Source organism: Macrobrachium nipponense, chromosome 28 (assembly GCF_015104395.2).
Source record: "Macrobrachium nipponense isolate FS-2020 chromosome 28, ASM1510439v2, whole genome shotgun sequence".
NCBI lineage: Eukaryota > Metazoa > Arthropoda > Malacostraca > Decapoda > Palaemonidae > Macrobrachium > Macrobrachium nipponense.
In genome coordinates this window covers 11,687,011-11,714,086 of record NC_087217.1, presented here as the reverse complement: position 1 = coordinate 11,714,086, position 27,076 = coordinate 11,687,011, and the positions used below count along the sequence as shown (strand labels likewise).

General features: G+C 39.8%; 1 protein-coding gene across 1 annotated transcript in view; it reads right to left on the bottom strand.

Annotated features, from left to right (window-relative positions):
• The window catches only part of LOC135201419 (ranBP2-like and GRIP domain-containing protein 4), a 279,898-nt gene that overhangs the window by 222,665 nt on the left and 30,157 nt on the right, over positions 1 to 27,076 (bottom strand). Inside the window, 5 exon segments of the mRNA XM_064230328.1 lie at positions 12,090 to 12,340; positions 13,791 to 13,932; positions 14,088 to 14,238; positions 15,026 to 15,183; positions 16,477 to 16,703. Of these exon segments, the coding sequence (XP_064086398.1) occupies positions 12,090 to 12,340; positions 13,791 to 13,932; positions 14,088 to 14,238; positions 15,026 to 15,183; positions 16,477 to 16,703 (929 nt within the window).

Genomic DNA, 27,076 nt, shown 5'->3' with positions numbered 1-27,076 from the left:
CCCATCTGGTTACTCAGTACCAAACTGAGAATGGTGTTATGGTAAAATAGTTATAAATTACTTAGTAATAACATATGGAAATGGTTTAATATACTAAAAAAGTCCACCGTTGACTATGAACATTATTTTAAATATCTTTGTGACATAAAATATATAGTGTCCCCCCCCCCCCCCCCCCCCCCCCCCCCCCCCCCACCCCCCCCCCCCCCCCCCCCCCCCCCCCCCCCCCCCCCCCCCCCCCCCCCCCCCCCAGTATGTGCTCCACAGTAAGGGAAATATCACAAGATCACACATTAGTGGCCCATCATCCTTCAGGATAAATTTGTGAGTCAGAGAGAGAGAGGAAAAATCTCCTACACAGCTAAGAAGGTACCTCTGCCTGTACAATTGGTGTGGGACCCACACAGTAAGAAATCCATTCATGACTGGGACCCAAGACTATGATATCTTCGTCTTTCCTGCTACAGGGGCACTACATCTGCTGTGGTAACTCAAAGGGGCAGGTCTGGCAGCACTGAATTACAAGATATGGTTGCAATAGCCAAGCTGAGAGCCACTAGCAGCAGGTGATAAGGGAACTGGCAATGGATACATCCTAAAATCACTTCATTAATTTGCCATAACTGCTGTTGCATGGCATCTAATTGAAGAAAAAAAAATTAAAAATAAAAGAAAAACTGGTAACAGACTACCAAATGAATGGGTAGGAGTAGTAGTTATCAGGGAGGCAGACAAGTCAGCATGCATATTTGGTGTTGCATGGACTGGTTGAATGTAGACATTCTGATCACAAAGCATGGCAGGTATGGAGTGGGATGGTAAAATAGGTATCAAAATAAATGTGAAGGGTTGCAGACATCAGCATGTTACTTGCAGAATGGCCCTCCATAGTGACCTTAAGACAGAAGACTACACTATCTAATGTATGGTAATCAGGCCCTTAGATGTACTCTTTGCAGGCCCTTAGGTGTACTCTTTGTCTATCACCAACCGTATATCCTCATATTTTAGCAAAACCAAAGACTTGACAACCAATCATGGCACCTTACTGGTGAAAATGTGCATACAACTTGGGTTCCTTCAATACCAGATGTTATCTCTCATGTAAAGCAGAAGACTGTTCCTTAGGTCTTCCATAATCAGAAAGGAAATTTCAGTAGCTATATCTACTTCATGTCAAGTTTCAGTGAACTCTCTCCCATAGAAGAGACTTTGCCTCCATTGGAGGAGTTGAAGTAGGATTTCCTAAAGTCCACTGCTTTTGGAGTATTGACGAAAATGTGGAACCTGCTCAGACAAGGACGGAAACACACCGTCATTTATACTGGAATGATGTACATTAATCTCCTCCTTACATACCCCTACTGAAACCTAACTCATCAAGAGAGCTTAAAAATGAGCTCTCTCTCATCATTTAAACTTCCTTTAAGGAGTATGATATGATGCACACCTTTCACATTTCTGCAACCAACCAAATTCTCCATTCCTTCTGGGGCTGGCTCATGGCAAGTCGTTGTGAGCCATTTCCACAGGTGCAAAGCAGACTGAGCACTTTGCTGTGGCGCAGGTAATGTGAAGGTCATGTGTGATAGTAGCCCAGTGGCGATAAAAAGAACAAGAATTTATTAAACTCCACCTAGTGTTAACTACCTATATCACTGTATAGGTAGCTAACACTTGGTATTCTACGTGTACCAACAAGTACTATTATGCCCAAGACCAACTATAACAGACTTCTTGGCAATTCAAGCCCTGGGGGAACATTAATGAGCAAAAAAGTAGAAAAGGCCTGGAATACGAACAATTAATACTAAAAATAGAAATGTGCTACAAATGGGTGACCGAAGAAATATACCAAATTTGTAACTAATTTGTATTTTTCATAACTAACAAACCTGAGGTCTTAACAGTTAAAGGCCCACCTCGAACCACCCCTCTAGCAGTCTAAACTGGGTTAGAAATATAACTGATGGGTCACAGGTAGCCGTGGGCATTCTGGGTATACATGCCCCGTGACCTGGTATAGATGCCATTAGTCCCTGGATCTCACAAGTGTAATTTTAATTCTACCGGTTTCCAGCTTGGCGCTAGTAAATCCTAATGTTAAGACCTCAGGTTTGTTAGTTATGAAAAATACAAATTAGTTACAAATTTGGTATTTGTTCATACACGAAACAAACCTTCGGTCTTAACATTACGATAGACTTACTATTGGAGGGAGGTAAGTCTCTACAACTGACTGGGAGTTTGCCACCTTATCCATTTCCGAATATATAGGGAATTCTAGAGAATGGACAATGAACCTAGGACCAAAGATATAAGCGGATCTATTGGTTTCCTCCCACTGGGTGTAGATACCATTCTACTGTTTACTCTTGTCCCTTGCGACTGGATCCACCTTCACCCCTCTTTTCCTTATTATCCAGAGGGGTGTGTTGCTACTGAAAAGTATATCATCAGCTAAGATAGCTTCACAGTATGGCTGACCATCTCACCTGCATCTAGTCCGTTCCAGCACATGACGGTACTCTCCTTCATATTGCCCGTAGTTAAAGGAGTAGGAAGAAAGTAGTAAAGAAAAAAGACAGTCATCCCATTCATTCTACTTTCATACCTTCATCTTAGACTAGACGCAAACTAACCCCCGCCAGGGGCACTGGATGAACTATATCACTTGTTGGGCCGCCACCACTGGACCCAAGGAAAAGGTGTCCAAGGATCTATGGGCAACATCTTTCAAATAAAATAAGGTGAAAGTTGTTCGGCGCTTCCACACGCCAGCTTTCAGAATTTTATCCACAGACATGTTCTTCTTAACCCTCTTACGCCGATTGGACGTATTAAACGTCGAGTCAAAATGTCTCCCGTATGCCGATTGGACGTATCATACGTCGGCTCAAAAAAGTTTTTTAAAATTCGCGGAAAATACTTATAGGCCTACCAGCCGAAAACTTTTGTATCAGCGCCCTTGGGGGATGCTGGGGAGTTCACAGGATCAAGGCGTTGTTTGTTTACAATCGCTACGCAGGCGCGCAAGCGCGAATTTCTTTCTTATCGCACTAAAAAGTATGTGACACATCTCGGAAATTATTTCGTCACTTTGACATAATTATTGCACCATTTTAAATTATCCTTTACATGAAGTATTATATATGAAAATGTGCGCAATTTCATTGCACAATACAACTAAAAAATACTCATGATTGTAGCTTTTTTATCAGTTTTTGAAATATTTTCATATAAATAACGATAAGTGCAAAAATTTCAACCTTCGGTCAACTTTGACTCTACAGAAATGGTCGAGAAACGCAATTGTAAGCTAAAACTCTTACATTATAGTAATATTCAATCATTTGCCTTCATTTTGCAACAAATTGGACGTCTCTAGCACAATATTTCGATTTATGGTGAATTTATGAAAAAACTTTTTCCTTACGTTCGTGCGATAACTCTTCCGATAAATTTTTTTCGTGCGATTGTCCTAATGTTTGCACCCTTTAATTTGCCGTTACATAAAGTTTTATATATGGAAATGTGCGCAATTTCCTGCACAATACAACAAAAAACAACCCATGGTTGTAGCTTTTATCATTTTTGAAATATTTTCATATAAATAACGTTAAGTGCAAAAATTTCACTTTCGGTCAACTTTGACTCTACCGAATGGTCGAAAAAAAACGCAATTGTAAGCTAAAACTCTTATATTCTAGTAATATTCAATCATTTACCTTCATTTTGCAACGACTTGGAAGTCTCTAGCACAATATTTCGATTTATTGTGAATTTATGAAAAAAAAAACATTACGTTCGCTTTTCACGGGTAACTTCCGAAAAAATCAGGAATTTTTTTGTGCGATTGTCGAAATGTTTGCACCATTTAAAATTAGCTGTTAAATAAAGTTTTATATATGAAAATGTGCGTAATTTCATGTAGAATACAACTAAAAATGATTGAAGGTTGTAGCTTTTCTCTTTTTTCGAAATATTTGACATATAAATCACGATAAATAGAAAAAAAAAACCACACGTTCGGTCAATTATTTGACTCTACCGAAATAGTTGAAAAACGCAATTGTAAGCTAAAACTCTTACGGCCTAGTAATATTCTGTCATTTTTCTTCATTTTGAAACAATTGAAGTCTCTAAAACAATATTGTGATTTATGGTGAATTTTTGAAAAATATATTTACCTTCACTCCGCGCGCCGATTCGCGGCCGCAAGTCTCCGAAATACGTACATGGCATTATCCTAATATTTGCTCCTTTTCATATTAGCCTTTTTATAGAGTTTCATATATCAAAATGTGCGCAAATTCATGAAGAATACAATAAAAAATAATTGAAGGTTGTAGCTTTTTCCATCTTCGAAATATGTCCATATAAAAAAATATATATTAAAATTTCGACATTCGGTCAAATTTAACTCGTCCGAAATGGTCGAAATCTGCAATTCTAATCTAAAACTCTTACAGTATCGTAATATTCAATCATTTTCTTAATTTTGAAAAAAAACAAATTGGAAGTCTCTAGAACATTATTAGAATTACAGTGAATTTTTGAAAATAACATTTTTTTACGTCCGCTCGTTACGAATTCGTACATCATTTTGTGATAATATTTTTCCGGTGTTGCTTTTATTGTTTTACAATGTATTATATATCAAAATGATCGCAATTTAGTGTAAAATACAACGCAAAAAAAAGTAACTGGTTAGCTTTGACCGTTTTCTGCACAGCGTGATTTGAATACAATTATGTATGAATTTTTCTTTTTTCGCTACCATATATCGCATTATTTACATATGATAATGATATTTTTCATTTCTGATGGTTGCATTCTAAACTTCAGGCAATGACAAAAAAAGGAGCCAAAAATGAACTCTTAATCTTCAAAAGTACGCGCGCTGTAACTTTTTTGTTTAAAAAATTATTTTTTCCACTTCCGCGCTCACTCCAAACCAGGCCCGGCATACGGGAGACGTTTTGATTTTTAGGGCTCCGGCGTAAGAGGGTTAAGTGCCAGGGAAGAACTCACACCCCTGATGTCATGAGCTCTAGCTCCCACCTGGCTATCTGACCCTCTGTCTTCTGCAGTATAAGCATTTCTGATCGTCTCCCTTAGCCAAAATGATATTGTATTCTTGGACACTTCCTTCTTGTTCCGTCCTGTACTTACGAACAACCTCTGGCCACCCCGGCCTGAGGTGCCTTGTTCTCTTTAAGTACTCCCTTTAGTGCCTGACGGGGCACATGAGCATTTCCAGCTTTGTCGTTGTCTACAAAGTCTGCCAAGGAAGGTATGGTAAAGGAGTCGAATCTGCCGTCTACTATTGTTGGATTTTGGGTCTTTGCCACGAATTCTGGGACAAACTCACACACCATTGATCTCCAACCTCTCGAGTGCTTTATGGGATATGAGAGGCCATGAGCTCCCCCACCCTTTTTTGGTTGAAGCCAGGGCCAATAAGAAGACTGTCTTCAGGGTCAGGCTCCTATCCGTGGACTGCCTTAGTGGTTCGTAAGGGGGGTTTTTGTCAGACTACTCAGTACCTTGGTCAGATCCCAATCTGGGGCTTTTAGCTCCTTTGTGGGCATGACTGTTCAAAGCTCCTCATCAGCATGGCCAACTCCCATGAAGCCGAGATGTCCACTCCTTTCATTCGTAGACTGAGGCTAGAGCAGCCCTGTACCCCTTCACTGCAGATACAGACATATGTTTTTTCTGTTCTGAGATATATCAGAAAGTCTGCTAACTGCTGAATAGTGGTACCGAGTGGAGACACGTTCCCCCTACGACACCAATCACAGTATGCTGACCACTTTCCCTTGGTATACTGTCGCGAATGATTTTCTGATATTACCTGCCCATCTGAGTTTGCTGCTTTCTGCGAAAACCCTCGCTCTCGGAGGAGATACTTGACAGTCTCCACCCGTGAAGCGATAGGGACTTCACCGACTGGTGGTACCTCTCCACGTGAGGCTGACACAGAAGGTTGCTCCATGGAGGAAACTCTCTTGGCACATCTACTAGGAGTTCCAGTAGGTCTGGAAACCACTCTGCTTTCGGCGCCATAACTGGCTACCAGGGTCATCTTGAGGTTCTGAGACCGCATTACCCTGTTCAGAACCTGACGGATTAGACAAAATGGAGGAAATGCGTACACGTCCAGATTGTCCCAGGGGTGTTGTAGCGCATCTTCTGCTACTGCCTCTGCGTCCGGGACTACTGAACAATACACTTCCAACTTTTTGTTGTACCTGGTTGCGAATAGGTCTATGATCGGTCCTTCCCACAACATGAGCATCCTGTCCACTACCTGTTGGTGTAGGGACCACTCCGTTCCCAGAATCTGATCCCTTGCGGCTCAACTTGTCGGCCACTATGTTTCTTTTTCCCGGAATATACCTGGCTTTGATGTCTACCAGGTTCTCTATAGCCCACTGGTGAAGTTGAACTGTCATCACATGTAACTGCCGAGAAACTAGGCCTCCTTGCTTGTTTATATAAGCTACTACTGTGGTGTTGTCTGACATCAATACCACTGAGTGTCCCTTTACTCTCTCCCTGAATTCTTGTAAGCCAGGAAAGCTGCTTTCAAACTCCAGCACGTTTATATGGAGTTCTCTGTCCTTGCAACTCCATTTTGCTGACACCATCAACTCCTCCATATGGGCTCCCCAGCCTTCTAGTGACGCATCCGAGAACAGCAAGAGGTCTGGGGAGGATTGTTGAAGGGGGACACCCACTGTCAGATTGTCGTCGTCCACCCACCACAGCAAGTCTTTCCTCACTTCTGCCGACAAAGGGAATTTGCTCGTACGGGTGATCTACTGTTGGTGACCAAAACTCCTTCATCTCCATTGTAGGGACCGAAGTGTAGCCTTCCTTGTGGTACTAGCTTCTCCAGGGAGGTTAGGATTCCCAGCACCACCTGCCACTGTCTTGCTGGCTGTGTTCTGCTTTCCCCAGAAAGGCATTCACCACTTGTTTGCATTTCTCTACTCTTTGGTCTGTCGGGAACTCTTTGGCTTGTGTTTTGTCTAGCACCATTCCCAGATATTCCAAAACGTTGACTTGGATCCAGCTGCGACTTCTGCTGATTCACCACAATACCTAGGCTGTGACAAAGCTGCAGGAGGGCCGCCCTGTCCCTGAGTAATTTCTCCCTGGACTTTGCTATCACCAGCCAAATCGTCCAGATATATCTTATCAAGCCTGATCCCCTTGAGCATGCGCCCAAAGCCAACACGAGGGTGAAACACTCTTGTAAAACTTGAGGAGACGTTGTCAATCCGAAGCACAGGACCTTGAACTCGAAAGCTTTCCCTGCAAAGACTGAAGCGGAGAAATTTCCTTGAAAGACTGATGACTGGTATCTGAAAGTATGCGTCCTTTAAGATGCGACTGTCAGCATAAAGTCTCCGATTCTGACTGCTTGTGAACCGTTTTCGGAGTTTCCATCTTGAAACTGGTTTTGTTTCCCTTATAAACAGATTCAGCGTTGACAGGTCTATTACTGTCCTCCACTCCCCGTTGGCTTTGGGTACCAGGAAAATCCTGCTGTAGAAGCCTTTTGTCGGACTGCATACTTGTTGCACAGCTCCTTTTTGCCTTTTTCCATCATCTTCTTCACTTCGTCCTGCAGAATAGTGGCCTTCTGAGATTTGCGGGCATAAGTGACGTAGGGTAATGGTTTGATCTGTCAGGGGCGGGGTTACCTCGAACGGAATCAAATACCCGATCCTGAGAACATCCACCACCCACTGCTCTGCCCCTAGTTCCTGCCACACCTTCCAGTGATTTGCCAGGCAACCCCCACTGGTGTGGCCGAGTGATGGGAGGCGCCCATCCTATCTTCTTGCGCCTCTCCCCCTTCCCCTATTGCCCCTTCCTCTGTTGTTTCTATTGTGAAAGGGCCGATGAGTTATCCTCTTTGGGGAAGAGGGTCTTGTGACTCTATTAGGGATGCTATGTCTCACTGGTTCTTTCGAGACATCTGCTGTTGTCTTCCCTCCAAAGGAATAGTTTGACTGTTAGAGGTTTTCCTAACTGCCTGTTGCACCAACCTATCGTTAGTGTCCATCCTTCTTCTATCTATCGCTTCTTCCAGTATGACCTCTGGCAACAGTAGTTGCGATTCCAAGATATCCCCATTCCTCATTGCTAACAGGGAATCCAAATCCACATTGCGGCTTAGTCTAGCCAATGCTGCATCTCTCCTAATTAGCAGGATATTTGCCCAAACATTGGCACTTACGTTTGTCAGGTACGCAATCGCCTTGGACCTGACTGTAGTAATCTAATGAACAATGGTTCATCACTACTTTCCTTTGTTGCTTCCGAGGATGCAATTTTCGCCACTGCTGTTGACCAAAGGTCTAACCAGGACGCAGCCTGAAAGACAGAAGAAGCTGTTGCTTCTAACGTGGCAGCCTCTTGGTACGTCATCGAAGGGCACTCCATTTTAACCTGATCCAAGGTTAATCCAGGCCTTAATCTTACAACATTAGGGTTCATTTGTCTAGACAGCAAAGGGACCTTCGGTGTCGTATAATATTTCCTTTGCTTTATCATTGGAGGGGGAATAAATTTAAATGATCTATTAGATCTTAAGGAATTATCCCTCCCTGCAATCTTTGCGTTTACGTGTTGCAAGACCGATTCCGCATGACTCGAACAAGGCAATTCATACGACACCTTGGTATCCCTCTTTAGTCCAAACGCCATGTCAATTCCAGGAGGAAGCATACTGGCCGGTGTTTCTGTCTTCTCCGAAAGGCTATTGAATTGACGAATCAAATCAATAACCTCTGCATACGAGGCCAGAAACTCTTGGTTTTCTCCTTCCTCCGGACTCTAGTGTACCACTCTCCGTCACGAGAGATGTTGTCTCGCGTCTATCTTCTGACAGACGGCCCGGAATTCCACGGCCGCCTGCCCCTACGGCCGCGCCTCTTTGATCTTTGCTGGCCGCTGTTGGCTCGATCTCAGATAGTCAGCAGGGGAACGAGAACGTCTCACTCTTTCTCTGCTCACGGATCTAGAGCGAGAATCTCGTCTAGATCTCCAAGATGAAGGCTCCCTTAAGACAGAGGTAAGTTCGTCTTTATTAGCATTGGCATCGTTTTCGAGCGTCGGCGAGCCCGGCCTCGGCCTTCTATCCAGACGGACACTGCCTTCCACGAACGTATCCGCCGAGGTTGCCAACTCTCTATTTTTTGTACTTTTAATAGGAGCCTTATCGTCCTTCGTACGTATTTTTGAACGGCCTTACGGGCGAAACTGGGACCTGCATTCCATCCTCTGCTGCACCTTTCGCCGCCAACGTCGATTTTACCAGAGGTATCGCAGTTTTTGCGATCCGAACTGGCAACTCCGCCTCGGCCGCTAGCTCGCCGGCCGTCACCTCTCTCGCTTGTTCGGACTCTTGCGAACGGCTTCGTCTGCCAACCTTGTGCTTAATAGCCACTGATTTTCCGACCTTCTTGCTGACTTGGAAATGACAGTCTTGGTCCGAAGAAGAGGAAGAATTGATTCTTCTCCTCTTGGCCCGAGGATCCGCTAAGAACTCCCGAATCTTCCTCCAACGCTTGACTGGCGCTCGCCGTGACGTTATCGGACTTAGCGATGACGCCGAACTAGAGGAAGAAGACGAAGAAGGCGAATCACACTTTTTCTTTTTGCCTCTCTTATTCATTCTCTCCTCTATATCCTGTAACTTCTGCATTACAGTTTGCATTGACGGGTCAGAAGGCGTATTAGCGTCTGGGTGCAGCGAAAAAGGCCGAGAATCGGTCTGTGACGTCATCACGCTTGCCATCTCAGAGTGTGACGTATGTTGTGACGTCATCCCTCTCGTAGGGAGAGACTGAGAGGTTTCTGCTGGTAACCGCACGTTTGCTGCCAAATTACCTCCCACGTTCTGCATCGCTGTAAATACTGAGTGGGATGGTGAAGCAGCGGCATTAATTCCCATAAATTGCAAGCCCGGGGGATGAGGAACATTCAGCGCTGCCGGACCCTGCTGGAACCGTGACGTCATATAATGCGCAAGCAGACCATCCAAGGTTGGTACGCCTGGTAGGCCTAGCGCTGACCACGTACCATCTAACCTATGCGCTTGAGTAGCAGGAGCCTGGAACAAAGATGGCGGATCTCCCCCTCTACTTGCTGGGAACAAAGGAGAGTGCAAATTATTCATAAAATTACCCAAGGCCCCTCCTGACGTTTCCGATACAGAACCGCTAGGAGAAACCGAAGGGGTATGAGACAATTCAAAAGCAGGTGGAGAAACATATGGAGCAGCCTGGTTTATTACCGATACAAAAGAAGCCGGTAAGGTTTGGTCATCCAAAGATGGCGTCACCCCCTTTCTTTTGTATTGGCTTTTCCCATAGAACTTCTTCCACTGTTCCACCGACCAACCGCGACAAACAGAACACGGATTAGTAACCGTACATACGTTTTCCCTGCACCTACTACACGTTGAATGAGGATCCGTCGACACCGAGGTTAGGAACCTAGAACAAGGGAAGCCACTGACTCCTGGGCATTTCCTTTGTCTCCTCTTCGAAGCGGTAGACGATCCCGATGTTGAGGCAAAATTCTCCATCATACCACGTATACACTCTTACCACACACTGATCACACTTGGAGAAAGAAAAGGAATGAAAAATAAAAAATGAAATGGATAAAGAACGGGCAAACTGAAAAACCGGCTTTAAATGAGATAGACAGTAACACGTCTTATCTTAAAGGCGGTAGGAAAATAACTGATGGGTCACAGGTAGCCGTGGGCATTCTGGGTATACATGCCCCGTGACCTGGTATAGATGCCATTAGTCCCTGGATCTCACAAGTGTAATTTTAATTCTACCGGTTTCCAGCTTGGCGCTAGTAAATCCTAATGTTAAGACCGAAGGTTTGTTTCGTGTATGAACAATTACAATTGCCAAGCAAACAAGCTTCAGATATTCGACAATGAGCAGTAAGCAGCAGTAGACTCATGAACAGTTAAGTAAGTAGGTGGTTCTCAGTATAATTTGGCTCTCTGAGAACATAAGGCTCCACTCCTGTAATTATGGTAATCCACATCCACGACCAATAAATTCCATGGTCTTACATGCAACCAGAAGTCAAAACCTGGCTTGACTAACTCAGGACTATGATGCTAATACATACTAAACTTCTTACAGAGTCTATATACTGCTGTATAAATTTTTATTACCTAGTCTCTTATAAATAAAATTACTACCATTTCTAAACAGCCATCTCTCATACTTAGCACTGATTTTTACCATGAGTAATTCTTTGAAACCAAATTCTGAAATACATCTAATCAGCTAATTCTTAAATTTTGCAGAAAATCATGCAACTAATAAGCAATTGTAGCTCAAGCAGGTGCCTCCAAAACTTATGATGCAACTGACCCCTTCCTGGATCCTTGATCCCTATCAAAGCCATGTACAAAGAGAAAGAGGTTAGAAATATTTTACATTTACACATCACATAGACTAAAAGACGACAATCCTAATTTACCAGGTGTTACTGTGTTCTGATGTCATGCAACTTGCATTTCTTATTTCCAACAATTATAAATTATCATAACTAAATTACCAGTATGTTCCAGGAAACATAACACGAAATTCTGGGAATGACAGCTCATACATTAATCAGATATATGTAGCATAAGTTGTACTTTACTGTATCATTCTGTGTATTTTCATTTCTTAAATAAAGGTCAATCTATGACCCACATTAATTAAATTGACCTTAACTCCCTTTCCAACCGCAAAACAATTCAACATGCACATATAATGCCTTATCTACCCCAGAAAATATATAATTCATTATGGTGAATATTTCTCTAACACTTCAATAACCTGGAAATTACTCTTCCAACCAATCAGGGAACTTAAATAACTAACTACAATAGTAGAGAAAAACACCGAGCTAAAGAGAAATATGATTACACAATAGTTCATTTCCCCCTATAAACAAAATGAACAGCTCCACAATGAGCATGCTCTTTGGTTAACAAAAAATTCAAAAGTTCATTTCCCATATAAATTGAATGAGTAGTTCTGTACCTGTCTGGTTATTCTAGAACCATTCCTGTTATCCCTAACAGGAGTGCTGAACATGTGCAAGGCCTGGGACCCATTATTCACATGTCCATTTGTGAGATCAAGACGAGACTGGGATTCATCAGATAGGGACTCTGTGTCATCTTCCCTTTGCACAGATACATCTGGGTTTAGGGTAATATGAGATAATCTTTTCTCGACATCCTCTAGCTGCTGGCTTAGTTTTGTGTTTAGAGGATGACACCGGTCAATGTCTGGAATAAAACATTTCAACACATAAATCAAATGCTCTCAACATGAGTTGTTTTGCTATACATGCTTCTTATCAATATAAAATATTATAGAAACACGCAAATACAATGAAAATTGTAGAGAAAAACATTACCTAACATTGAAACAGGGCACTCTGTCTTTACCCCTTTTAGCAATAAGGAAATATATGACTGAAAACGTTGAATATTACAGAGTATTTGCATAGCGCACAAATACTACTTAACTTCTTTAAAAAATGTTCTAATTTCCTTACTTTATTTACAGTAAAGCAAGCCTTCCCACCCATGTTCCCTCAAAACAAAATTACCATGGCATATAATGCTGAGGTCTGTGTCAAGTTCAATCAAGAGCTACTAAAAATTGGAGGTTACAAAGATGTTATGCCAAACATACAACCCATATAACTGGTTCCTAGATTACTACTTATAAAAAGCTCTTTCAGCTAGAAAAATAATATCTAATGGATAATACTACAGAATTATAAAGCAGACTTTTCTTCACACAAATGACTATGTATAATAATAACGAATCCCAGCCCTTACAGAGTAAACAAACTTTTAGTTATTTATACATACAACACCAAATTAGATTGTCTCCACAGTCATTAAATTAATGCTATATTCTCTTGTGTCATTTTTCATGTTGCTCCTAGATTTTCTAGATCATGAGGCATTTCAGGTGCATAAAATGAGGCATTACTAAGTTAAGAGAATAAGTCGACTCAAATTTCAATTGTTTTGTCTTGCTTGATGTATAATAAACTAAACCAGATGACTTTACTTTTATACCTTTTTAATAATTAGTATTAAAAAGGTATAAAAGTAAAGTCATCTGGTTCAGTTTATTATACATCAAGCAAGACAAAAACAATTGAAATTTATGCATTTAAGTCTACATATTCTCTTAACTTAGTAATCAGAAAACTCCTTATATATCAAAAGTTACTAAAACAAAAGGCAACAATAGTCTCATAAGACTTCTTTCTTACTTTTAATTTTGACCTAATACCTTCCCATCTACGTCTCTAACTTCCTCAGTTTTATCATACTTCATTATACTTATCATATTTTATCATACATTAAAAAAAAAAAATCCCTCAGCCAACCCATGAAACTGGTAGCTTGACTTTGTCTCAATAAGCTACTTCAAAATAAGAGCAGTAATTCTACATTAATTTAACAATAATTCAGCTTAAAAAGTGGCGTGTCCTATTTCCTTGACTCTCCTATAGACCTTCCATGAAGGATTTTATTCTTTTAAGCAAAAATAACAGCATAAGGAGTTGGATGATTAAGAGGAGATAAAAATAACATGAAATGTACAACACAGATGGTAAATCAACTTGGGCAAAAAATGGTGCATAAAATAACCTTCATTACCATCTACAATTATTCATACCATTTTCAATTAACCAATAAACCCAATACATACCTGGCATGCGTAATCTGTCAAGGGTGAGGTAGAGCGTATCTCGTGCTTGCCGTAAGAGACTTGTGTACTGTGATCGCATTTCTGGTGTTAAAGATTCTGCACAACTTTCAGTTAATAGTCCCTGAGCTTGTTCTTTGTAGAGCTGAAATAGTATTTTGAACATAAGCAAACATTAATAAGTTGATCCTTCATCAGTTTTTCAAGTTCATCTCCTATCAATACCTCATATACTCAATCATTAAAGCATACAATAAACCCTAATCCACTATTCAAGCGATTAAAACGTGGTTATCTTACCATTGCCCTTTCATACGAAGCTTCTGGACTCTTCAGATTTCCCAGGGCTTGTATGGCCTCCTGTTTCTTTCCTGCATGAACCAACCTCATGGCAAGGAAATACTTTCCCTCCTCTTGAACTTTTTCAATTTCACTTGGACTTAAACTTTCACTGAAAAAGAAAGAAAAGTCTTCGTATAACTAACCTTAAATTCTTACCAGTTCTATGGCCTCCTGCAAGTGTTCATCCATTTTTTCCATTCAGCAAGGAGTAAGAATGTTGATAGGACTAAGTACCACAATAAAATGGTACATATATGCATTTACCATGTCTCAACTCATAATGGCTCAATATCATTGCCTTTATCTTTATCTTTACAACCTCTATTGCTTTACTCAGTATTTTACTACCATTCCTTCTAATCCAGATATCTATATATAGACGAAGAAGACAGTGAAGACGGTGCTCTTCTTACCTTAGACAAAACAGACCTATTTACATCATTATTCACTAACACCTATTTCAAACCCAACACTTAACATATTCTCTGATGCTCATTATTAACTACCTTTGCAATTAACCATGATAGTTTTAAATGAAATTTATCTTTTTCATGCACACACTAAAATCTTGAGAAAACTTCATCATTAATAACAACAAATTAATGATTAAAATTTATAACAAAACAAAAAAGATTAAAGTTTATAACAAGGTAAAAAAACTAAACAAGGACTACTTAACAAAAATTACACAAGAACTCTACTAGATTACAATACAGGTAAGTAATATAACATGCTTTAAAAGGCAATAACATAAAAATACCAATATGGATTAAAATCTCCAGTACTTAATTTTCAAGTCATTTTCCATTGAATTTTTAGAGAATAAAAGCTAAAAAAAATAATAATATAAAAGTGCACCAAACTATAAAAATAAACCACTGTTAGCTTTTAATTACCTTTGTACAACAAACAGCCTATTTCTGAGAACAATGGTGTTGGTGTTACGTCCAACTTTTTGACACAAATTCAATACACAGTCCCAGTAATGTTTGGCTCTTTCCTCTAAGGCTTCCACCTCGCTGCGACAACTTCCATCACTTTTTGCTATTTGTGCCTGTAAAAGAGACCACATCGTCACTGGAATCTTTCCTTAATCCAAAGGACAAAATTCATGGTATTAACTAAGATCATGAACTAGAAAATCACTAACTTGCCCTAACCTTGGGAGGAACTATATATAAAGGGCTCCAGAACTCAAATCCAGTACTATATCCTCACGCACACAAAAAAAAAATATATATATATAATATATATATACAATATATATATTAATATATATTTACACACACACATACATATATATAAACAGGAACAACAGAAAAGGAGAGGGGAAGACAGGAAAAAGTCAAAAGGCAATAATTAATGTAGTTATGAACAAAGGTGATGCTTAGAACATTTAGTGCCAGATCATGTGCAGACCACGTTCATTATTTTTATTTGGTACTTCAACCTGGCAACTGAGTTAATTTATTTAGTTTTTTATTAAAGCTTAGATTATTTGATTAAATCTAATTACAACTTTGGGATTAACAACTCTTCTGACTGATTTTCAAAATGGGTGCAAATTATTTTTAGGACATTTGCAGAAAATAATTTTAACTGTTAGTGTTACTCTACAGTAAGCACATATCAAGACTGGATCATACGGGCCTGATCTACCAGCATACACATATTGCATAGAGTGAACCTTCACTGCACACTGTTTACAGTTTAGAGATGGTATCATATGGACCTGATCTATTTGTACATACTGCATAGTGTGAACCTTCACCTCTTATATGTCAAGTTCATATCTTATACATAATTAAATAAAAGAAGTTGATCTCTTATTGGTGGAAATTCTATATTCAAATTGCAAAGATTTTGCTTGCGAATCACTTGCCTGTACTTGGACTGCATTATGCACTACCATTGCCATGAAGAGTTACAGGTGGCTAACTACTTTAAACTTGGCAATAGTTTGAGGATGATTTAAAAGCTCCAGCACATTGTAGTTCATTATCAATCATTATTAATTGGAAGCTGATTTAAAGTTTTGAGGCAGAACTGTGCATCTGACATTCATACTCTTACAACAGAGGCTGAACTATAAATCTAATATCCACAATCTTACAGCATCTGCTTTGCACAGCACTGTCACAGCTGATCTGTCAGCTCCCCAAATTGTGTGACAACTTAATGAAATTTAAAGTATATTTGCATTTGGCTTTTACATCCCTTACATGGGCTTTCAAAATTTCAAATCTTTTTTATTTTCCAAGTATTTATTACAATTTGACAAAATTCACGACAAAAGTCTTAAGTCAAAACTTTACAAAAAAAAAAAAAAACTATCTACTTAACTTACCCATTTTGTGAAACTCTGGGCTAGATGTGCCATCAAGATGAGATCAATCCCATGATTTCCTATGGCACGGATTACTTCCAGGCCCCTTTGTAGGATCATACGTAACTTGTTTAATCTGTGATGAGCACGATTGGTGAAGAGGGTGTATGCTGCATTCCACCATTCAGCTTGCTCACTCGTGTTCAAGACAGAGGTTACAATCGTTGGTAAGGATGCAGGAGGTGGACCTAGAAACAAACAAATTTATTTGACAATTAATTCTATAATACCTTCCATAACATTTATAAAATGGAATCCTTAAAATTTGTTTTTAGTATAACTACCAAAAATATTAGTGGAAAAAAGCAACTTCAAAAACATCTTTTTTAACCATGAAACTTTCATTGAACTAAATGTCACTACATTTGAATTAATATTATGATGCAAGAAAAATACGACATCATAATTAAAAGGACCTCTCTTATCCTCATCCTCATCAACAAAGAAAGCAGTGGACAGAGAGCAAAATGTGGTTGAATTAGCCTTCCCTTGCTAACATTATGCCTAAAACCTATATTCCACAAAAAAGAATAAAACTGCTTATTTAAATTAAATAAACATTCCTTAAATAAATTTCACTTGAAAGGACACCTATAAATGGTATACTATTCTTCAAAAAAAAAAAAAAAAAAAAAAAAAAAAAAAAAAAAAAAAAAAAAAAAAAAAAAAAAAAAAAAATCCTCAGTCAAGGCCTTGTAATGATACCAACTCTTGTCCTTTGTAATAGGAATATCACCATAATCACATGATCAATAAAGCACGACAAAAGCCTCAGTCAAGAACTAAGATCGTCAGGGTACCAACTCGTCCATTATAATAGAGTATCACCACATGCAAATGATCAATAAAGCAAGAAAAAAAGCCTCTGTCAAGAACTTGTCAGGATACCAACCCTAGTCCACAATAATATTAGATGTAAATCACCACATGCAAATGATCAACAAATTATGTGGAAAAAACAATGTACACCAGAGTAAACACAAATGATCAGTTTAATGCACCTGCAGGCTACTTTGCACTTACAGTAAATCTGTAATCTAGGACAGTCTACCTAATCCCTTCTCAATTTCTATTGTACGAACATACTCTTCCTAAAGAGGCCAACAGAAACATCCTTAATGCTCTGGAACTTTTATGAGCAAATCATTTTGTTAGACACAGCTGTCCCATGAATGCAAAACATTTTGATAAGCACAAATATGACATTTTATATAAATTAGATTTTATATAATACTTATCAAGTATATTAGTTAACGATTATATTTGGATGGGGGGGGGGGGGGGGGGGGTTTCCACTCTAATGGGAGTGTGGGAGCACAGTAGCTATACAGGGCCATTCTTATTTATGGCCACAAAGTTAATGAAAAATCAAAGGGGACGAGGGAGATCCCTGATTTAGTAATTACTTGCTAAGTATTATATAAAATCTGGTTTTATCTTAAAAATGTAATTTTTATACACAACTTACCAAGTAAATACTTAGCTGAATCCCACATTGCAAGGGGGGAGGGATGAATGGACTATTCTAATTTACCACATTACGTTAATAACCTGAAATAGAAAAAGGTGGCTAACACTGAAACAGTGCTTTTTGCTTCCTCATCTGGTAAGAGAGCTACAGCAGGTGATTACTGCCCTGGTTGGTGCTCATCTTAACCTTGTGGTGGCGCGGCAGTGTGCCGGGAGTTGCCTCTACATCAGTGGGAGTCTTGCAACAGAGGATATGACTGATCGCTGATAAGATAATATAGGAAAAAAAAATTTGCCCTTGCCCTGGGCACAGTACCACAACAACAAACCAGACAACACCTGTCACCAATTCTGACACAATAAAACACAACCACTACCCATCCAACAGACTGGTGGGCCCTCTGGGTATGATGTAACCCCCAAGCTCCACAAAACTTGACATCCTTACAAGGCGAAAAGACAGAAGAGAGAGGGTCTCTCTCTTATGTTTCTTCCCCCAGACACCATGTCAGCCACTACCAAAAGGATGGAGGATACTGCATTTTTCAATAATGATTCCAATATAATAAGACACGAAGGTCAACTTGCCCCTCCAAAGGCGACTGAAGAAAGCCAAGAGGAATAAATTGACTGTAGATGAGAGATTGCAATTGCTCTGGCTTCAAGAGTTTAACTTTGATCAAGGTTAGTGTTAACCTGAATCCAGGAATGTGCTTCGGAGATCAGGTCACTAGTAAAGTTGTTGTATGGTGCTTTTACGTTGCATGGAACCAATGGTTATTCAGCAACGGGACCAACGGCTTTACGTGACTTCCGAACCACGTCGAGTAAAATACGAAAGGGCATTCTTAGAAAAAAGGCGAGAAGGATTCTTGATAGAAAAATACCAGAGGTTACTAGAAGGTCCTTTGACTTTCTCAGTCCTATGTGGACAGTACCTCAGGGATCTGACTGGGCAAAGAACTCTTTCCTCTTCATCCAGGCCCAGTGTATCCATTAAATTCCATCATTGCCTTGGAAGAAGCCTATTCTCTTTTCAATTGAATGTAGTTTAGCCATAGCCAGGGCTACTAGGAAAAAGTCTTCCATAAAAAGTTCTTGAGAGAAGCGGAACCGAGAAGCTTGAAAGGAGGACCCATAAGCCACTTAAGGACTACATCCAAGTTCCAAGACACTAAATTTGACTTCTGTTTGGAGGTATTGAAGGGTTTGAGATCATTAAGACCCTGATTAGATGAAAGCCCAAACCTTGCAATAGCTTCCGCAGCTGCTCTTGAAAAACCATTCGCTCTGACAAGTTCCCCGAGTCTGAAGCATGTCAGACCGAGAGTGGATCACCCTTAGAGGTACCCACTGAAGTGTAGCTATCCGAGTAGCAACGGTCTTTGGGAAAGCAGCCTCAGGAAATCTTATCAGTAGACAAAGATGATCCAGGATCCATAACTTCTTGGGCCAGAACGGAGTAACAAGTGTCATCAGGACATGGTGGTGAGACATGAACTTTAGTACTTCCCTGACCAAGCTGAATGGAGGGAAGGCATAGATGTCTAGACCCAACCAATCTAACAGCATGGCATCCAACACCAAAGCCATGGGATCTGGGGCTGCAGATCATAAGAGAGGAAGACAATGGTTTCTTGAGGGGCAAACAAATCTATGGAGAGCTTGCCCACATGGCACACTTCATTTGCCAGGACATTTAATTTCCCTTGGATGAAGCAATTGACCAGGGTCACTAAATTTAGGTGGACCCAAACAAGTTCCTTTGCAGTATGGGAGAGGGAAAAGGAATGGGTGCCCCCTTTATTTAATAGTATATGACAGAGCCATGGTGTTGTCTGCACGAACAACTATTGTTACGAATTGACAAAGAGAAATGTAGATGACCTGGATGAATGGCTTTTAGTTCTTTTACACTGATATTAAGGTTGTTTCCTAATGGGTCCATGTCCCCAAAACCTCTTGATTCCCTAGCTGGGCTCTCCAGCTTAGATCCAAAGCATCAAAATAGAAGTGTAGATCCAGGCTCAGAGGGAGAAGGGATCTCCCGAGAAAATCTTCCTTTGGGGATCCACTGTTGGAGATCAGACTATACCCCCAGAGTGACAGTATAAACAACACAGTCCGGTTGAGTCTTCCTCTCCGAGTTAGCTTTGAGGAAGAATTGGAGAACTCTCACAAGCAATCTGCCCGTGATGAAGGTTTCGACTCATGACGGAGTCTCTAGAAGGCTCATCCATTGACTGGCCGAACATGATGAAAGAGAGAGGAACTTGTGAATCGTCTGTATGCCGATTTAGACTCTTGGGAAACAGAAAACCCTAAGTCCAAGAATTGAAAATCATCCGCAAATAAAAAATCTCCCATGTCAGAACCAACTGGGATTTCTGGAGATTTAGAAACCTCGATCTTGAAAGAGTTGTCTAGATGTTTGAAGGTTCTTCGCACATTTCTCAATCGACTAAAAATAAAGGGCATACAGCAACTTCTTGTTTTTTCTGGTTATACGTAGTGAACCACCCTGTTATCTGTGAGGGATGCGTAACACACACACAATATAGCTGGAATCCTTGAATACTTAAAACCCCCCCTAACAATGCTTATAACTGCCTATCTTGAAAGTTTAAATACCAAATATTCCTGAAATTATCATTCCATTATTGTATTAATATTTGAAATTATATTAATGTTTCAAAGTCATCTTAAACATTTTATCAAGTGTCGAAAATCGCTTAGTGTCGATGGCCAGGAATGGAACCCCTGCCGCTTACCGAGGGTCGCCTGTATTATTATTTTGGAAGAGGACCCTCTTTTAAGCAAATTCTGTTGAATAAAATGGCAGAATTCAGCAAATTAATCATATACATTATCTTTTCTATTTTTCTTATTATGTACTTGCTTCTCTGGATCAGCTATCCTTCTTAATATCTGGCCGATTTTCATATTGGGAGAAATCTTGAACATCCCTGAACATGTCCTTTGTGCCCTGCTGGAAATCTGCACTGAGAAGGACCCCTTCTCCGACCACCACAGCTGCATGTAGACCCAGATTGACAGAAAGGGAATGGGTTCTCCCCTTGGAGTCCTCTTCAATACTTTTTACAAGGGCACCGTCAAAGAGAGGGTCTTCCAGAATTCCAGCAAACTAAGGATGTATGTGCACTACATCGAGGACACCTTTGTCAGTCCCAACTCCCAGGATGAGATACAGCAGCTATGTTGTGCATTCCACAATCACAGCTGCCTTTCCTTTACGATAGAACATTGCCAAGACCACCACCACCCTTTCCACTATATCTTTGTTGAACAGCAACACACCTGGTTCTGCACGGTATGTGCATGAATGGAAAGACCGAGTGCCCTGAGAGGTACAAGCACTCCACCACCATTATCTTTGTAGGAGGGCTCTTTCACACTGCTGCTCCTGGTACGACATGCACAGGAAATTAAAATCCACAGCCCAGGTCCTCATCGGCAACGGACACACTAATTGTGCCGTTGATGTTGTGATAGCCGGTACCTCCGGGAACCTCACACCCAACATCCCAGAAGCCCATAAAGCTTTTCTACAAAGGGCACTTCAACCGGATGTATAAGGAAGACGAGCAAGCCATCAAGAGCATCATTGAGGGAAATATCACCACGCCAATCAAGAAAAAAAATTAATTTAGTCATATATATTATAATAAAAAGAAAAAGAGCAGCCTGGTGATGAGGAACAACCAGTGACCCCCCTGCAGGATCCCTTTAAGAAGATTAAAGTGGTTTACAATACACACTCCCTGTCCTAGATGCCTCAGCAATTACGTCATCGTGACAACCACGCGATGGAGACACTGCATCCAAGTATCTAGTCTCAACCCTCCAGCTCGCCTGGCAGTGCAAACTAAAGCGAAGGCATCCTAGTCCACTAGTGAGGAGTGCACGTAATCGGTTACTACTGGATTCAATTACTCTGAGTTCTTGAAAATCCTAGTAATGATTCTCTTGAGTAACCAGTTATTAGTAAATATTTATTATTTTATCACTAATTAGAGAATAAAAGCACATTGTTGTACCATAATAAGAGCCAAATTAGTGAAAACTACTTTTGACATAAAATTATTATTATATTTTTTTAGAGGGTACATGTACATTTATGTTATTTTAAATTCATACATGTCTGAATATAAAATGCTTATGTTATTCATACATTTTACACACATTTATATGCCTAGATGTAAGAATTTCTTATACAGATAAATAAATCTATGACTATTTGAAATAAAAAGCTGGCAAGGGCATGGGATCACTCAGTATCCTTAAAGGGTTGCAAGGGAACTAACGAATAAGCAGGGAGCTGTGAGTCTGCAGCTGGATGCACCGGAACAGGTGCCTGGCGTGCAGCAGCAAGACTTGGTTGTGTGGGTACCAGGTGTGGGAGTATGGGAGTCTGAACTGGGCTCTCGGGAGTGGACAGCTCAAGATGAGATAGGTCCCTAGGCCGATGTTTCTGGCACTTTGAATCCTTGGGAGACAACAACAGGAGAATCCCATGGGTGTGCTGGCAGCTGAACAGAGCGAGAACAGTGAAAACTGGGAGATCCACACCATTGCTACATGAGGGAAGAGGGTTGTCAATGGTATTATTCCCTGTGATGCTTGACCGGTAATGGAAAAGCAGGAGTCAGAGTCTGAATCCGAGTTAGACGACAAGTGGCGCACATCCAGTGACATGCCTTTCAATGGCAGCCAGTCAAAGCTTGGGATCTAGCAACAGGATCAACAGAGGGGGCACCAACCTGTGGGCAAACCCCATCAGATCCCTTGGACCTCAGGTGTGTCTTCTCCCCGGTCAGGAGAGTGGGACAAAGACCTTTGTGTAGGAGACAGACGGGACAGGAGGCCGCTTCCTCCACACACACACCACTTACACAAAACCAATGACATGCCTTTCCTACACGAAACCAATGACATGCCTTTCCAACGACAATTGGTCGAAGCCTGGGATTTGGCAACAGTGACCTTTGTCTAGGAGCCAGATGGAACGGGAAGCCACCTCCTCCACTAAAACACCACTTGACACACTATCACTGGAAACCACGAGACTGGCAATGGTGTCGGGTTCAGAAGCATGGGAGCTGAGCATGGGAGTACGTGGAGGAACAGGAGGACTGAGGATCAGAGAAATTATGTCCAGGAGTAGAGGGAAGATTCAGACCGGAGTCTGTCTTAGGCTTAGGAGAAGCATCTCTACTCAAAGAGGCCCTACTTGGCATAGGAGGCTGCCTTCCTAAGACTATTCTCCTCAAGTTATTAATGTAAGACCCAAAGCATCTTCCATCCACTATCATCCCAATAGTACTTGCATCACTGCTTCCACGCTTCTGTTGCAGTGGACGGAGCCTGTCACCCCACCCCCTTCTTGGCAACAGCCGCATTACTGCGAATTTTGAATTAAGGATGCCGTGCAAGGACAATCAATGGCTAAGTAGAAAAAATATACAAAACTACTGCTCACCTGTATGGTCTACCCATTCTACTACCTACATGCACATCCAAATATATTAGAACTTAAAGGAGGGGTGCATAAATCAAAAATACATCATCCATAACTTTCAAGAATTTACAAATTATGTCACCATGTACCGTATATACTCACATATTATGCGACTTTTGAAACCTAATTTTGAAGCTAATTTTAAAGGGGTCGCATCATACACGCGGTATAAAATTAGCGTACCGTCTATAGTTACTACCGGAGGAAAACAGTAGATCTTTTAAAAAGTTATGCTTTACTTGTACTTCACTATATCCAATAATATTGTATGCATTCTCATATTACTATTGTATTTTAAAATACAAAAGAGCGATCGTGCGCCATTTGCATTATTTTGGTTTATACATGTTTAACTGTTCTAGACTAACCATCTATAATTTCCAAATCAGTTGATTAAGGCACAACACCAAAGGATTTTTTACTTTTTGTTTTACTCAGTAAAAGAAACATTTGTTACTTGAACTATTATTTTCATTTTAGGATACGCAGGTAAGTGAAAATTTATTAAAGTAAAAAAAAATGCATAAAATTAATAAACTAAAATCCTCCAAAGTCGCTCTCCGTGTCCGTATCATCAAATGCTGCTCTGAATTCTTTGCCATCAAGGCAGTCATCATATTCGTCATCTTCCTGATCTTTGATATTTCATCTTCATCTCCTGCATCTTCATATAGGACATCGTCAATTCATATGGCGTGGCTTTTAAAGATCTGCTCTTATGCTAATTTTACAAAAACAACAACTGCCCGTGTGTGACAGACCTTTGAATGTCCTTGAGACAAACCCCGAGGCTATAATTATAAGATTATAAGGGGTTTTCATTCCCAGGTACTTTAACCCTCTTACGCCGACTGGACGTATTTTACGTCGACATTTTTTGTCTCCCGTGTGCCGACTGGACGTATTTTACGTCGACTTACAAAAGTTTTTTTTAAAATTCGCAGAAAAATACTTATAGGCCTACCAGCCTAAAACTTTTGAATCACGCGCCTTGGGGGATGCTGGGAGTTCACGGATCATGGTGTTGTTTTGTTTACAATCGTTGCGCAGGCGCGCAAGCGCGAATTTCTTTCTTGCCGCACTAAAAAGTATCTGTGACACATCTCGGAAATTATTTCGTCACTTTGACATAATTTTTGTACCATTGTAAATTAGCCGTTACATGAAGTATTATATATGAAAATGTGCGCATTTTTATGTAGAATACAACAATAAAATACTCATGATTGTAGCTTTTATCAGTTCTGAGATATTTTCATATAAATAACGATAATTGCCAAAATTTCAACCTTTGGTTAACTTTGACTCTACTGAAATGGTCAAAAAACGCAATTGTATGCTAAAACTCTTATATTTTAGTAATATTCAATCATTTACCTTAATTTTTCAACTAATTGGAAGTTTTTAGCACAATATTTTGATTTATGGTGAATTTATGAAAAAACTTTTTCCTTACGTCCGCGCGGTAACTCTTCCGAAAAAAATCATACATGCGATTGTGGTAATGTTTGCACCATTTTAAAATTAGCCGTTATATAAAGTTTCATATATGGAAATGTGCGCAATTTAATGCACAATACAACTAAAAACAACCCATGGTTGTAGCTTTTATCAGTTTTGAGATATTTTCATATAAATAACGATAATTGCCAAAATTTCAACCTTCAGTCAACTTTGACTATCAAAATGGTCATAAAACGCAATTGTAAGCTAAAACGCTTATATTCTAGTAATATTCAAGCATTTACCTTCATTTTGCAGCAAATTGGAAGTCTCTAGCACAATATTTCGATTTATGGTGAATTTATGAAAAAAATAACATTTTCTTTACGTCCGCTCGGTAACTCTTCCGAAAAAATCATACGTGCGATTGTGGTAATGTTTGCACCATTTTAAATTAGCCGTTACATAAAGTTTTATATATGAAAATGTGCGCAATTTCCATGTAGAATACAACAAAAAAGAAAATAATTGAAGGGTGTTGTAAGCTTTTTCTAATTTTTGAAATCATTTGCATATAAATCACGATAAATAGAAAAAAAACCACGTTCGGTCAACTTTGACTCTACCGAAATGGTCGAAAAATGCAACTGTAAGCTAAAACTCTTACAGTCTAGTAATATTCAGTAATTTATCTTCATCTTGAAACAAATTTGAAGTCTTTAGCAAAATATTTAGATTTATGGTGAATTTAAAAAAAAAATCTTTCCTTCCCTCCGCGCGCGGATTCTCCGCCACAAATCTCTGAAATGCGTACGTACCATTCTCGGAATATTTGCTCCGTTTCACATTAGGCATTTCATAGAGTTTTATATATGAAAATGTGCGCAATTTCATGTAGAATAAAACGAAAAATATTTTAAGGTTGTAGCTTTTTCTTATTTCCGAAATAATTGCATATAAAAAATATATATATAAAAAAAATTCAACATTCGGTCAACTTTAACTCTTCAGATATGGTCAAAAACTGCAATTATTAGCTAATACTCTTACAGTATAGTAATATTCAATCATTTGTCTTTATTTTGAAAGAAATTGGAAGTCTCTAGGACACTATTTGGATTTATGGTGAATTTTTGAAAAAAATATTTGTTTACGTCCGCGCGTTACGAATTCATGCATATTTTGTGATATATTGCTCTGTGTTGCTTTTATCGTTTTTACAATGGTTTATATACCAAAAATGATTGCAATTTAGTGCAAAATACAACGAAAAAAAAAAAAGTAACTTGTTACCTTTAACCGTTTTGCGCACAGTGCGATTTGAATACAATTATATATGAAATTTCGTTTTTGCGCTATCATATATCACATTATTTATATATGATTATGATAATTTTTTTCATTTCTGATGGTTGCATACTAAACTTCAGCCAATGACAAAAAAAGGAGCCAAAAATGAATTCTTAATCTTGAAAACTAAGCGCGCTGTGATTTTTTGAAAAAAATATTTTTTCCGCTTCCGCGCTCACTCTGAAACACCTCCGGCACACGGGAAACAATTTTTTTTTCACCGCTTCGGCGTAAGACGGGTTAATCTCCGTCCTATTCGGTTCTCTCTCCTCTCTCCTCTCTCGTCTCTCGGCTCTCTCTCTCTCTCTATCTCTCTCTCTTCTCCTCTCTCTCGCTCTCCTAAATCTTACAGCTGTCCAAGCGAATGAACTTTTTTTTATGGGACAACATAGGCCCGCACTTCGCATTTTCCATACCTATTTATTTTGTATACGATTGCCCTTTCTCGGCTGTGAAGTTGATGTCTATCCATGACTGTGAGATGACCAGGAATAACTTGTAAGTCGGTGTCAAAGTCACTCCACACTTCAGTCAGGCCAAAACTTTGCCATATCGCATTCAAGCAATATTCAGTCATTGTTTCCTATCTATTATTTTCTCAGAGAGATAATAGAGAGAGAGAGATAGAGAGAGAGAGAGACGAGGAAAGAGAGAGAGAGAGAGAGAGAGAGAGAGAGAGAGAGAGAGAGAGTCTGTCTGTATACGATTATTTTCTCACTCATCAAACTTACTGTTATGCTTTATTTCATATTTCCTTGC